This window comes from Siphateles boraxobius, unplaced genomic scaffold, assembly GCF_051911475.1.
Source record: "Siphateles boraxobius isolate OS27281-9 unplaced genomic scaffold, OSU_SipBor_1 5, whole genome shotgun sequence".
Lineage (NCBI taxonomy): Eukaryota > Metazoa > Chordata > Actinopteri > Cypriniformes > Leuciscidae > Siphateles > Siphateles boraxobius.
In genome coordinates this window covers 33,808,241-33,823,611 of record NW_027509141.1, presented here as the reverse complement: position 1 = coordinate 33,823,611, position 15,371 = coordinate 33,808,241, and the positions used below count along the sequence as shown (strand labels likewise).

Genomic DNA, 15,371 nt, shown 5'->3' with positions numbered 1-15,371 from the left:
CAAAAGAACCCCACAAACTCCGTAATAACAAACGAGGTTCCCAAACAACTATAAGGTTCACTCACGAAACGAGTGCATTTTCCACTTTGAAAAGGTAATTTAAAGTAAATGTTAATTATATACACTTTTATTTTAAAATAATAATGCATCCTGATTGACAAAATACCATTTATATACTAACAACACATACAAGCTGGCTTTAGTTTTTCATTGTTTTTATTTTATTTAATTTCTTTTATGTTTATAAAGGACACAAAATTGAAAAAAAAAACGTAATTTTTTATGGAATGACCCAGATATTAAGAGCATGTGAAGATACATAAAATATTGTATTAAATTACTAAATGTTCCTTTCCTCATATTAGAGTATTTAGCCTGTTTATACTAACTCTAAATAAAAACACAAACGTACAGAACAACATAAAAATAGTTCAGTTTGGTAGAGCGGAAAGAAACATTTCACGGGGGATTTGGGTGAGATCTGATTGCTGTTTCTCTGAGTGGTCAGGAAATAATTGTCCAGATTGCGCCAGTTTTTAATTGCCTACTAAACAACACGAGGCCATCAATGAATTGAACTAGGTGTGAATATAATCAGTAATCATCAAAGTCAAAAAATGAAATTCAATAAAAAAAAGTGTTGTTTAATTATGTAACAGTCTCTCTCTAGGTTTGGGCAGACACAAACTCAAGCCCATTTTTAACTAACCCAAAGTTTTTCTGAAGCCGTGAAGGAAACTCCTCCTCTAACCGAGCTTACATTCCTTTCTGTACCGTTTTCCCCAAACGTGTGTGTGGAGAGAGTGAGTGAGTGTGTGGAAGAGATGAGAGAAGAGAAGGGGAGGAAACCAGCTAAGAAACAACACTGGACCCCAGACGAAAGTTTTCCGAAGATTTGTTGGTACGAGCACACACAAGGTAAGCTGCATTTTTATTTCTTCAACAACAGCGAGTATATCCCCTCTTAAAATGAATACTTCCAGAATTTTTAGAGTCTGATGTTCCATGGATGTACTGGTGCATAAAGAACCTATAGATCATCACATTTACTTTGTTAATTTTTTTTTTTTTCGTTTACTTTGTTAATGCACAATAACCCTTAAGACCTAAAACTCATACCAAGAATATCTAATTTCAAAAGAACCTTATAAAATAGTTCATATGATCCTGAACCTAAGACCCACTGAAGAACCTAAGAGTCAAACTATTTATGTTCTCCGAGATATTTCTTCTGTTTGTTTGTTCATATAGAACAATCCAGGAAAATCTTAGATGTAGAAAAGATTATGTAATCAAAACCATCTAAAATGTGTCTGTTCTGGTCTGTCGGAGCGTCCTGTGTGAGGTGTTTCTGTAGCTATTATGTTGGGTCATACAGCTCTATAATTTAAAAAACATCTTAGTAAAGTCTTGCATGGCAGAGAGAGCGACTAAAGAGCAAGAACTGTCCGAATCTGTTCCAGGAACGAGGAACCGTGTGAGCAGCTCCTGCATGTAAACATGAGAGGTGGGGTTCGATTTAATGAAAACCATGAGTTAGAGAATGTCGTCTAAATACGCAATCTTTCGGTCACCACGAAAGGCCTCTTGGGTCTCTGATTTAGAAAGAGATCTGAAACACAGTGAGTTATTTTCACTGCACAGTAATGACATAGAGGGTGTGGAATCTTGGGATCCGTGTGTGTCGTTCCCAATCTTCCTTCCCCATCCTGACTGTCTCACAGAGCTTGTATGAATGGAGGTTTTGTTGAATTCAAGCAGAAGTCTCCGTTCATCTTGTGGATGGAAAAGTCATGGAAAGTTTGTGGTATTGCTATGTTTTGCATCTTGGAAACATGACGATGCAAAAGCGTCTAGCAGTGAGGTGAAAATTAATTTATAGGTATGACGTCAGTGATGTCTTATTACAGTGGTTGAATCAAAGTTCACACGCAAGTCCTACATTTTTCCCTGGAAAGATTCTGTCAGCAAATAGCATCATTTTGATCAAGTAAACCTCCTCATGCAGTCAAGAACATTTCCAGAGAGCCTCCATTTGGCATCATACACCAGTTTTATTCAGCAAAGATACATCAAAAAATTGATCACTAAAAACATTTGTTACAATATATTTCTATTTAAAAACAAGTTTTTTTTTAAACTGTCTATTCATCAGAGAATCCTGAAAACCAAGTGAATTAGTTCCCATGTTGATGATAATCAGATATGTTTCTTGAGCAGCAAATCATCATATTAGAATAATCATGTGACACGGAAGACTTGAGTAACGATGCTGAAAATTCAGCTTTGCATCACTGGAATAGATTACATTTTATAGAAAATATTCATTCTTTTCAATTTGAATAATATTTTGTTTTACTTTATTTCTGATCAAATAAATTCAGCCTTGGTGAGCAAAGAGACTTCTTCCAAAAACATTAAACTTTTGTACTGTAAAGCACTCATAATGTCGGCCACATCAGAGGCTTTTTAGACACACTGGTTAATCCCAAATGATTCCTCATTTTCCTTTGTGAGTAAATGAGAATGAGAAGTTCTCAAACAGAATTTTTTCTTTTACCGACAGGATCCACCAAAATGTCTTTCCTGTTGATGTTTGTGACCGTTCTGCATTTGGTCACCCTCGCCATACTTTTCATTGCCACCATGGAGAAGGTTAGTCAGAACTGCAATAAAGAAACACTTCTGTCCTACACTGTATGAGCAAATGCATAGTTCAGAGTTCATGTGTGTTTGTCAATCAAAATATGCTCAACATTGTAGTGTGAAGTCTTCTGCTGCATATTTTTAATGTATACAGTATAATGTAAATTACTGGAGATCAGGTGAAGCTCATTTTCCAAAAATTGTGAAACATTTTAACAAATGAAATTCGAGAAACTCACATTTTTATAAAGCATCTACACATCATTACATCTTAGGGACCTTTTACACTACACCAATGTTAACTGGCAGGTGTTGGCGCAGTGGATAAGAAACATGCCTTTGGTGTGAGAGACCCAAGTTCGAATCCACTGTGAGACACCAATGTGTCCCTGAGCAAGACACTTAACCCCTAGTTGCTCCAGAGGCGTGCAACCTCTGAAATATAGCAATTGTAAGACTCTTTGGATAAAAGTGTCAGATAAATGTTAATGTAACTAAAAACGGAAAACTTATTATGCTTTTTCTAGTCCTGGTGGACTTTGGGAGACATCGAGAACACGGATCTCTGGTATAAGTGCACCTATGACAACGCCACAGAGAGCTGGTTATGTGCAACTGTCAGGGAGAACGGTGGGTAACAAACACACAGTATAAGGCAAGGCTATTAAACTAAAGTCCAAAACTATTTTTTGTTAATACAAAAAGTTATTAATTCTTTCCTCGCCAGCGTAAAAAAAAAAACTTGCCAGCCACCGCCTGCGTTTTTGATCATTTTCACAAAAATATTTAGTTGAATGAATATCTGAAAATGCAACATATCTGTCACAAACTGCTCTGAGACACGAAGGTGCAGTTTTATTTAAAGGGTTATCCACAATCGTAATCCAAATCCAGGCAAGGGCCATACACAAACAAACAATCACAACAAGGCAGGGAACACGGGCAAAAGAGTAATCCACGTAACAGGCAAGAAACCCAAAACCAAAAGACATGAAACCAGAGAATGCTCGGAATTGCTGTGTAACAAACAAGACAAGATAATGAATATGAAAAAAAGGCTGGGGTGAGCTAAACAAGATAATGAGACACAGGTGAATGTGATAATGGATGACGAGTCCGGGCTGTGAGTTATGGTGATGGTAGTTTGTGAGGGAATGACAGTAGTCTGATGTGGAGGGCCCTGCGGTGGCTCTCAAGGGCACTCCAGCTGCTGATGTTACAATATCAAAAGAAAAGAACAGACCCTGAGCTTTTAAACTAAAAAGCCCGTTTTATTCTAGCATCATGCATTCTTTTTTTTATCAACACTTGAAAATGGGTAAGTTTCCTTAAAAAAGCATTTTGTTTGGAGTTGAGAGTAGCTACCACAGTCATCGAAATATAGAAAATAGCACAAAGTGAAAATAAAATGGTATTTGGGGTTAAGGTTACGGAAACTACAGGATGGTAAATGCACAATAAAAACATGAACTGTTAATAAAACACATGGACACTGATTCGGATGGATAGAATGAACACATGCAAATCCTTCCCAGCTATCATCACATACTAATTGACAACGCAAGTATGACGTTGCATGCTTGTAATTTAATTTGCTCTTGATCTACAGAGATGCAAATAGTGTTAGAATAATGACACTGAAACGAAATCAGGACAACGCATTTTTCTCAGGCACGTGTTACATAAACTGCGTCTGACAGAAGAGTCAGCAGCGTTCACAACACGCATGTCTTTCGCATGTCTTTCAAAATAAAAGTCTCACATCAGAAAAACATTGTTTTTTGTTTTTTTGACCGCACACTGGGTCGCAACCCGCCAGTTGAGACCATTTCTACACTGGGGTTGATTAATAATCTTTTTTAATAAATAGCTATTTGTGATATTCTCTCTCAGAATGGCTGCAGTCAGTCCAGGCCCTCATGATATTATCTGTAGTGCTCTCTTCCATCTCCTTCATGGTGTTCCTCGGACAGCTCTTCACCATGTCCACAGGAGGACTTTTCTACTTCACTGGTCTATGTCAATTTTTTGCAGGTAAGTGTTTTTTCATTAATTACTTATAAACTGATTATATATTATTTTTGTATTAATTTAGGTAGGTTGGACTAGGTAGGCATAATGTTGATGTCATGTTATTTTTCCCTAACTAGTATATGAAGGTAAATTAGTAGCAAAACTCGAGAGCACGTAGATGTGAATTTGAGAACTTTCTACAATAAATATTCGTACTTGTACGCGAACATTTACACTCACAGCTCCGATGTGAAAACCTGTAAAATAAAAATGTGAACTTGAACGCTGAGATTTGCACTTGCAGACAATAGTCACAAACCTGTATTCTGAATTTGAAGCTGCAGACAAGCAGTCACAAATGTGTAAAATGCCATTCACAAAGACAAAACGACAGACAGAAACTTGTAATACAAATTTTCACTTCTTCCAACATTCAAATTCGCAGTACAGCCTCAAATTGGCACTTGCAACTTCTCAAATCTGTCACGGCAAGTTCAAATTTCGCGCCTTGACTTTTGCTACTCTTTTCGCGATATATTAGGTGCAAAACTGACTTGTGCACTTGCAACTCAGAGGCGGCGAGAGAGGAAGGGGGGCGGGAGTGGGAGTGTTCAAAGGAGCCGTTTTATTGGTTGGCGCCGAGCCAATGAAAGGGGACTTCTGTTATATGTGATGATATCACGTAACCCGTTTGTGATGGACCGTTATTAAAAGTAATAAATTATATTATCAAACTCAGTTAACAACACCATACTAATTAAGCATAGCCTTGTAGGCTACAGAAAAGCCAATGAGCCCAGAATATGACGAAAGAAAGCAAATATGTGTTTAGTGCAAAAAAACCTGCTGCCTGCAGTTTTATTAATAATAACAAATTGTGTTTTTTTTTATAACTGTTGGTCCATTAAGCCTCATGAAGCGTTTTCTTGGTTTTCTATGGGAGGGAAATGCTTAACGTACAATTAAACGCGTGCAAATTACTTTTCTATGCTTTATTAGTAGGCATGGTGTTTCCAATTTGACCTTTTCAAACCATTGTCTATAATGCATTGTGCTCATATTCTGTGTTGATCTGCTTTTCTGTACATAGCCTGCATTGTTAGTATGGTGTTGTTTACTGAGTTTGATAATATCATTTATTTCTTTTAATATCAGTAATGCATTAAGCCATGTTAGCATTTCAGATCTTTATTTTTTTAATGCAACATTAAATATACAAAAGATTTGTACATGTATAGCCTATACACCACGCAACAACAGCTTTAGCGTTTTAGATCATATTCAGATCGTCTCCGAGAAGCGGGTTACGTGATATCATCACATATAACAGAAGTCCCATTTTATTGGCCAGGCGCCAACCAATAAAACGGCTCCTTTGAACACTCCCACTCCCGCCCCCCTTCCTCTATCGCCGCCACTGAGTTGCAAGTGCACAAGTTAGTTTTGCACCTAATATATCGCGAAAAGAGTAGCAAAAGTCAAGGTGCGAAATTTGAAATTGCAGTGACAGATTTGAGAAGTTGCAAGTGCCTACTTGAGGTTGTAGGCCTACTGCGAGTGTGAATGTAAGAGTACGTGCAAATATATGTTAGGCTACAAGTTAGTGTCTGTCATTGTATTTTTGTGAATGGCATTTTACAAATTTTTGACTGCTTGTCTGCAACTTCATATTCAGAATACAGGTTTGTGACTATTGTCTGCGAGTGCAAATCTTAGCATTCAAGTTCAGATTTTTATTTTAAAAGTTTTCACATTGAAGCTGTGAGTGTACATTTTAGCGTACAAGTACGAATATTTATTGTACAAGTTGTCAAATTCACATCTACGTGTTCTCGAGTTCCCTTTCGAGAGGTCTCTCCTATTGCGTAATGCTTACGCTATGGGAAAACTCCTTTTCTCGAGAAATATTGAAGTCTTTATGTAAAACGCATTGCAGCTGCACAGCATACAGCAATGAGCGAGGCAGCTCGGTCATTGGCTGTGCTGCGGCAACTTGCACGAACCAATGACGGGGCGACTCTGAACCCGCTTCCAATGAGCGTGCTTCGCGTCCACGCACGTCAGAGCCCGCCAAGATGGGCGTGGCCAAGGGCTATATATTGGGCGCCCCGTCGTCTGAGTTCTTTAGATTTAATCTCCTTCAGCAAAGAACATTCTCTTCGCTGATCCTCCGGATTTGTTGGAGTCTTTTCGCCGCCGCCGCCGCCGTCGACAAGCCTACAGCAGGACTGCTTCGAGGACGCCGGCGCCTTCAGCCGCCTTCGATCGCCCTTCTGCTAAGCCATCCGGCGCGCATCATCACTATATCCTTTTCAAAGCTTTCAGTGTTCGCCCCCGCGACACTTTTTCTAAAAGAGCAATTTTTCAAGGCGTCAAATGCCTTCCTGCGCTTCGTGTCGAGGCCCTCTTCAAGACGGGGATCGTCACATCATTTGCGCCCGCTGCCTGGGACCGGACCACGCAGAGGCTGCCCTTACTCGAGGCGGATGTCCCGAGTGTGACGCCCTGGGCCTCACCGAGCTGCGCGCTCGCTTCGCCGTTTTCACCGCGAAAGAGCCCACCTCTTCCGTGCTGCCATCTCCTCTGGTCGAGCCGCGAAAGAAAAAACTCCGCTCACAGAGGCTGCCGGAGCACGCGGTTTGCAGTGATGTCACGCCGGGCCAATCCCCGCGTGCTTCACCGCCACCCGAAGACTCCCCGCCGCCAGTCCAGTTCACACAGGCGGACTAGCACCCCTCCAGCGGAGCGATGGGGCTCGTCTCGTTTGGCGCGTCAGGGGATGACGAAGATAAGGATGACAGTTTTTCCTGTGATACTGCATCCGACAACTGGCCGGGCTCGTCCTTCGACCCCGTGCCTTCGACATTAGCGGGCACGAGCGCGGGCTCCAGCATGGACTCAGAGATCGTCCGCATTCTCTCCAAGGCCGTGGAAGACCTCGGGCTCGATTGGTCTTCCCCGGAAGAACCCGCCCGCAGCCGACTGGACGAGTGGTTCCTGCAGGGGCGCCGACAGGCCCCTCGACAAAGACCCTCCCCCTTCTTCCCGGAAGTTCACGACGAACTCACGAAGTCGTGGAAAGCCCCGCACTCCGCTCGCCTGAAGCCTTCTTTTTCTTTGTCGCTCTCCTCCGTGGACGGCGCGAAAGAAAGAGGCTATGAGGGGACTCCACCCCTCGAGGGGGCTGTGGCCAATCATCTGTGTCCACCCTCCAACGCTGGATGGAAAGCTAAAGCTTCTCATCCCTCGAAGCCTTGCCGGTCCACTTCAGCTCTCACCGGTCGCGCATACGCCGCCGCCGGCCAAGCTGCATCAGCGCTTCACTCTATGGCTGTCCTCCAGGTGTTTCAAGCCAAACTTCTCCGCAGTATGGACGAGTCTGGACCCGAGTCTGAGGCATTTAAGGACCTACGCAGCGCCACTGACATAGCGCTGCGAGCCACAAAAGCCACCGCCCATTCCATCGGCCGTGCTATGGCTAACCTGACTGTCCTTGAGCGCCATCTGTGGCTGACTCTAACAGATATGAAGGATGCAGATAAGGCGTCTTTCCTCGACGCGCCTATCTCCCAAGACGGCCTGTTTGGACCAGCGGTGAAGGAGTTCGCCGAGCGCTTCACCTAAGCCCGTAAGGACTCACAGGCTATGCGTCACTTCCTGCCCAAGCGATCTAGCTCATCGCAGAGCCGCCAACGGCCGCCTCAACAGCAGCGAGCTAAGACGGCGCCCCCCGTTTCTCAGCCCAAACCTGAAACGGATTTTCGACGCCGCTCGCGCTCTGCCAACAGGAAGCAACCGCCCGAGCGACGGGGACCTCGGCCCAGGACTGTGCTGAACCCAGAGCCTCGTAAGTCCTCCTAGCTACAGGGAGGAAAAGGGAGAGCGCGTGTCTCGCGAGAGCCGGACCGTTCTCTCCAAAACGTCTAAAGCATTACCCAGTCCCCTTACAGGCGGCTGGAAATGTCTATACAGCAGCCAATGTGCCAGCAACACAGCTCGCCCACCTGCAAACAAACACCGTTTTTACGGCGACACACAGAAATCACATAAAGAGCCATTTTCTGCCTGTGTCATTAAAGGGTCACGTGTCCACACCAAAGTGCGCATTCCCACATATCAAAACTGTCAACGCAGTGCCAAATGTTTTCCCAGCTCAGGCTGGACGCCCCATAAATGTAGATTGTGTGCCAACTGTTACGTATGCACCACTACACACAAGCACTGTTCCCACAGTTATAAACACTTCCCCAGTAAAAGCGGGAAGTTGTATAAGAGTAGAGCGTGTGCCCGCTGTTATGCACGCACCCCAACTCACAAACACTGTTTATATGGCCAAAAACCTCCCGCCACGAGCGGGAAGTTTTATGAAAGTGGCGCGCGTGCCTACCACAGTCTATGCACCCCCACCCATAAGCACTATACACACAGTGTTAAACATTTCCCCATCTCACTCTGTGAGCATTACAGCGAGCGTGCCTGTAATCTCACACGCACCCCTGCACTCGGCATTCAGCAGAGCTGTAAGCTCGGTGTTAACACAGAACGATTCGCTGGCGGGAGCCATACGTCACTGCGACACGCCCCCGGCCAACATTCAGCACATATCTGTGTGAGCGAAAGCTTGGGAAAATATCCCCGACATGCCGAAATGCGTTTTGAACATAATAAAACATGGTTACTCGCTTCAATTCGCTCGCAGACCGCCCCGCTTCACAGCGGTGGTAGAGACGAAAGTGAGAAAAGATGTTTCACATGTTCTACGCACCGAGATGCTCAAACTGATAGAGAAAGGCGCTATAGAAACAGTCCCCCCCTCTATGAGCGAGGCAGGTTTTTACAGCCGCTATTTTCTCGTCCCGAAAAAGGATGGCGGTCTCCGCCCCATTCTAGATCTCAGACATCTGAACAAAGCTTTAATGATTCGTTCGTTCAGAATGATAACTACCAAGCATATCCTCGCGCAAGTTCGCCCGAGGGATTGGTTTCTGTCAGTGGATCTGAAATACGCTTACTTTCACATTCCAATAGCGCCTCATCACAGGCCATTTCTGAGATTCGCTTTCGAGGGACAGTCATACCAGTACACAGTACTACCATTCGGCCTGTCACTGGCACCCCGTACATTTACGAAATGTATGGATGCAGCACTTTCCCCCCTTAGACAGCGGGGAGTGCGAATTCTAAATTATCTCGACGATTGGCTAATACTAGCACAATCAGAGAGCCAGTTAGTGACACACAGGTCTTGGATTATCAGTCATCTAGAGTGCCTAGGTCTAAAAATCAATTTTGCAAAGAGCATGCTATCCCCCAGCCAGAATATTTCTTTTCTGGGAATAGTGCTAGACTCAGTGCAGATGACGGCGCGCCTCTCATCAGAGCGCGCGCTCACTATCCGGCGCCTTGCAACATCGTTCAGAGCGGGCGCGCGCGCCCCCGTCAAGCGGTTTCAGAGGATGCTCGGTCTCATGGCTTCAGCATCAGCTGTACTCCAGCTAGGATTGTTGCACATGCGTCCTCTCCAACGCTGGCTCAAAAGCCGTGTCCCCACCCACGCGTGGCGCTCGGGCCACTTTTTAATCAGAGCAAATCACGGCTGCATAAAAGCCCTGACGCCCTGGAAAGCTGTCGACTGGTATCAGTCCGGCGTGAGTTTGGGTGTAAACACAAGGAGAAAAATGATCACGACAGATGCCTCCAAAATAGGTTGGGGGGCCCTTTACGAGGGCAGGCCTGTCTCCGGCTTGTGGTCAAACCCGGAGAAGCGCCTACATATAAACTGTCTGGAATTGAAAGCGGTCGCTTTGGCTCTCAGAGCCCTGCTCCCGTACCTGAGGGACGAGCACGTCCTAGTCCGAACGGACAACATGACGGTAGTCTCGCATATAAATCGTCAGGGTGGACTCAGATCGAGCTCCCTGCACTCGATGGCCAGGGAGCTCCTCCTATGGTCCCAGCGCAACCTGCGCTCGCTGAGAGCAGCGCATGTGCCAGGTGTTCTGAACCAGGGAGCGGACATGCTGTCCAGAGACAAAGTTCTCCCAGGAGAATGGTCTCTCCACCCCCTGACGATTCAGTGGTTATGGCAAACCTTTGGCAGAGCAGAGGTCGACCTCTTTGCCTCCAAGGAAAATACGCACTGCCCTCTCTTCTTTTCAAAGAGCACGGACACGCTAGCCCAAGTCTGGCCGAGCCGCCCGCTGTATGCCTTCCCTCCGGTTGCGATGCTACCTCAGGTCATCAGTCGGATCAGGGAGGAGAAATGTGCAGTGCTCCTGGTAGCCCCACTCTGGAAAAACCAGATGTGGTTTCCAGAACTGATGCAGATGATACAATCTGCCCCATGGCCGATTCCACTGAGGCTAGATCTCCTCAGGCAGGCCAACGGGACGATCCTCCTTCCCCGCCCCGATCTGTGGGCCCTCCATGCGTGGCCCCTCAACGGATTCCCGGGAACCTCCCCAGTGGAGTGTTGAGAACCATCACTGATGCGCAAGCGCCCTCTACGAGGCGCTTATATGCCCAGAAATGGAAGGTGTTCAGTGACTGGTGCAAGTCCAGGAACCTGAATCCTGAGACATGCGAAGTACCGAGTGTGCTCGTTTTCTTACAAGAGCTGTTGGAGGCAGGCCGCACCCCCTCCACGCTCAAAGTATATGTGGCTGCCATAGCGGCATCACATGAACCGGTCGAAGGACGCACACTAGGGAAAAACTACCTAGTTGTTCGTTTCCTGAGGGGCGCCAGGAGGATAAATCCCCCACGCCCCCCCTCGGTGCCGATTTGGGACCTGGCCACGGTCCTGGACGCACTTAAGCGTGCCCCGTTCGAACCCCTCCGAACTGTGCACCTTAAACAGCTCTCGCTCAAAACTTCTCTCTTGCTGGCTCTCGCCTCGGTCAAGAGAGTGGGTGACCTGCACGCGCTGTCATCAAGCGCTACCTGCCTGGAGTTTGGACCTAACGACAACAGGGTTGTCCTCAGGCCAAGACACGGGTATATTCCTAAAGTGCTCTCTACTCCTTTCAGAGCACAGGTGATATCTTTGGCCGCGCTATCGTCCCCAGCAGATGAAAGTGACATTAATTTACTCTGCCCGGTCAGGGCACTCAGAGTATATTTGGAACGTTCTGCCCTGTTCAGACAGACAGAGCAGTTGTTTGTATGCTTTGGCGGCCGCACTAAGGGTCTGGCTGTGTCAAAGCAAAAAATTTCGCGCTGGATAGTTGATGCTATAGCGCTGGCTTATGAAGCCAAGGGCCTTCAGTGCCCCTTGGGCATCAGAGCTCACTCTACGAAAGACATGGCCTCCTCGTGGGCGTGGTCGAGTGGGATACCCATTCAAGTTATTTGTGCGGCTGCAGGCTGGGCCTCACCGTCCACATTTATCAGGTTTTATAACCTACAGGTCCCCTCATTGCACTCTAACATACTGTCGGTCTAACTATGCATAGGCTGGGGTGTGTACATGCTGAGCATTGTCTCCTCCCTCATAGAATCACATCTTTGCATCTGATGTGGAGGATTTTTCATACATGACAGTACATAAACATGTGCTTGTGTGTGTCTTTGGACGCCCTTTGGGCCGTTCCACGTTGTCCCTTTATAAAGCCCGCCTTCGGCTGGCTCGTTGGATAATTACTTCGCTCAAAAGCTCAGGCACCGGCCTCCGGCTTAATAGAAGCGAAGTCAGCACGCACGGCGTTTTACATGGCGTTCCCATAGCGTAAGCATTACGCAATAGGAGAGACCTCTCGAAAGGGAACGACTCGGTTACTAACGTAACCTCGGTTCCCTGAGAGGAGGGAACGAGTATTGCATAATCTGCCGTGCTTGTGCTTGGTCAATTTGCTTCAGTCGATTGAACCTAAAGAACTCAGACGACGGGGCGCCCAATATATAGCCCTTGGCCACGCCCATCTTGGCGGGCTCTGACGCGCGTGGACGCGAAGCACGCTCATTGGAAGCGGGTTCAGAGTCGCCCCGTCATTGGTTCGTGCAAGTTGCCGCAGCACAGCCAATGACCGAGCTGCCTCGCTCATTGCTGTATGCTGTGCAGCTGCAATGCGTTTTACATAAAGACTTCAATATTTCTCGAGAAAAGGAGTTTTCCCATAGCGTAAGCATTACGCAATACTCGTTCCCTCCTCTCAGGGAACCGAGGTTACGTTAGTAACCGAGTCGTTTTGCTACCAATTTACCTTCATACTAGTACTACATGTGCTGCTCCCTTGTGGCCAGTTTCTATTCTCACACTATTCACCTCCTCCACACTCACAGGTTTTGCAGCATTTGCGGCTGTGCTCATCTACACCTTTCAAAGGAGCGAGATTCTTCAGGATGTTCAGGAACTGGAAATGGGTCGGTTCGGCTACTGTTACATTCTAGCCTGGGTCTGTGTGCCCCTTTTACTTATTAGTGGCGCACTTTATGTGCATCTGCGCAAACGGGCCTGATTTTCTGCTTAACACCACGCATGAACTGTAGCTGTTTAGTCTGCTATGAGATTATAAATGCTTATGGCTGTTTTTAGGTAAAATATTTTATGATATATGGCTTATTGTTATTTGTAATTTATTATTATCCTACTAGTTTCTGGGACCAAACTCCCAATACATGCTTTGCTGCTTTTGGGAAGCTCCATCAAAATGTGCTGTATTTCCCCATAGTGTAGAAACTGCTGCTTTATAGGAGTGACTTTTGTTAATCTTCAGAACACAGGTCCTTTTGATGAAATCTGAGAGCTTTCTGTCCCTCCAACGACAGCTACACAACTACCAATTTGACGCTTCAAAAAGTTCATAAAGATATCGAAAAAATAATCCATATGAATTGAGGGATTTTTTTTTTTTTAAATAAAGATTTGCTTTTATTAACAGAAGCTCTTACATGATGTTAATTGTGTGTAGGAAGGATCTACAGTTGAATACATTTAAAGTCATATTTAACAAAAGGAATATACACAAATGTATAACCCTACAGACACACCTTACAAGGATGATGATTTTCAATTTTAAACATCAGAAGAGAAAACAAGGGGGGAAAAAGACACTAAGTAAATAAAATCTGAATTGAGGGATTTAATAAAAAAATTCTTAAGAGACTCGATTGCTTTATATGCAACAGATTGAATTTAGGCTTTTATTCACATATAAACACTCATCAACTCACACATCAGTTGTGGTAAACGTAAGCTCAATCATGTTCGCTAGATGTGAGAGAACCAATGAGGTTCGTTCTCGTGTTACGCAGCAGTTTGAGCTTCTGCAAGAACCAATGAGGTTCATTTTTGCGCAGGTTCGGTTGAGCTTCTGTTTATGTTCACTGATTAATGTTAAAATGTGAATAAAAGCCTAAATTCAATCTGTTCATTATATAGAGTGATCATGTCTCTTCAGAAAATTTGGACTAAACTGCTCAAATCATATGGTTAGTTTTACAATATCTTTATGAACATTTTGAAGCGTAGATGTAGATGTCGATGGAGGGACGGAAAGATCTCAGATTTCATCAAAAAGACTGAAAAGACCAAAAAGATCATTTCTATTCTGAAGATGAATGAAAATCCTTTTTATAATCATGCGTTAAGAAAACTGGAGTTTAAAAAACAGAAAAAAGTTTCTAGAACAATTCGTTGGATTCCCAACATGAAAATGTCACAACTGGAAACCTCAAACCAGTCCTTTTCTCCCAATATTGAATACGTGTCTTTGTATTATGTTTTTATGTATGCAAACTCTATAAATAAAATATTTTTCAAAATCACAACAGTAGTTGTGTTTTTGGTTAGAGTAAACAACGCTTAGAAAAAAAAGAAGAATAGTATCACAAAAATGCTGCAGTTCAAGTTGGATCAACAACTGTCCACTAGAAACTTGTGAGTCATGATACTGTTTTAAGTCGTTTATAATAGTAGTGAGTTTGAATCAGTAATTGGTAACAATCTGCACTGCTAATTCAAATATTCAATTTGAACAGCTCTAATAAATGTATTGTGTTTGGTTGTTGTGCACATGACTTCAGCACGACAATACCATCGTACCACACATACTCTGCTTTTAAACACACGATTGATACTGTCTAAGAGACAAAAATAAACATTGGCATTAGACATGACACCTACAGATAGAAGAGGCCATTAAAGAGGAATACTCAAAAAAATGAACGAGGAAGGTTGTGAATTTAACATAATATATTTATATTTAGTTTACTTATAATAATTGGGTTTTTTGACTTGAAATGTTTTTTTCTATTAAGGTCCACGTAATTATGTCTCAACTTAACAGTACAAATCCTAACGCGTTGTCTAAACACAAACCATTTATGTTCTTACATCCAGAGGGTGGCAGTATAGTGTGACGCCAGCCATTTTGTCCTAACTTAATTTGATTGTGTTTAATCTGCTTAAATATGTCGAATTAAAGTTTACTTAATCCATTTGTGTTGGATTACATGAATGCTTTGTGTTGCATTAACTGAAACTGGGTGGTGCATGTTAATTCTAAGCATGCTTTGCATATGGTTGAATTAAGAGACAATAAATGTTAAAATTAAGTGTTATTTTATGTTTTTTTTGAGAAAATGAGAAAAGGGACCTGATAGTGTGTAATTGTGTTTAATTTCAATTACATTGAAATTATTAGAACCATTTAAATTACAGTGGGTTACCATTGTGGAGAAGAGTGGAGCATTTTGTTTGGCTGTGGACTGAT

General features: G+C 44.0%; 2 protein-coding genes across 2 annotated transcripts in view; one reads left to right on the top strand and one right to left on the bottom strand.

The window, feature by feature from the left end:
* Positions 1-15,371, bottom strand: part of LOC143711923 (coiled-coil domain-containing protein 30) — a 30,922-nt gene that overhangs the window by 9,872 nt on the left and 5,679 nt on the right. The window lies entirely within an intron of this gene.
* Positions 5-13,696, top strand: emp3a (epithelial membrane protein 3a (MAM blood group)). The gene is made up of 5 exons (XM_077204113.1): positions 5-918; positions 2,567-2,655; positions 3,174-3,276; positions 4,540-4,680; positions 12,940-13,696. Exons 1-5 carry the CDS (start codon positions 825-827, stop codon positions 13,113-13,115), a joined length of 603 nt encoding a protein of 200 aa, XP_077060228.1. The 5' UTR covers positions 5-824; the 3' UTR covers positions 13,116-13,696.

Excerpts from the sequence above, each read along its gene's own strand:
- emp3a (XM_077204113.1), top strand. The coding sequence starts at position 825 with ATGAGAGAAGAGAAGGGGAGGAAACCAGCTAAGAAACAACACTGGACC. Across the intron at positions 2,656-3,173 it reads TCATTGCCACCATGGAGAAG|TCCTGGTGGACTTTGGGAGA; the intron begins GTTAGTCAGAAC and ends TGCTTTTTCTAG. Across the intron at positions 4,681-12,939 it reads TCTATGTCAATTTTTTGCAG|GTTTTGCAGCATTTGCGGCT; the intron begins GTAAGTGTTTTT and ends CCACACTCACAG.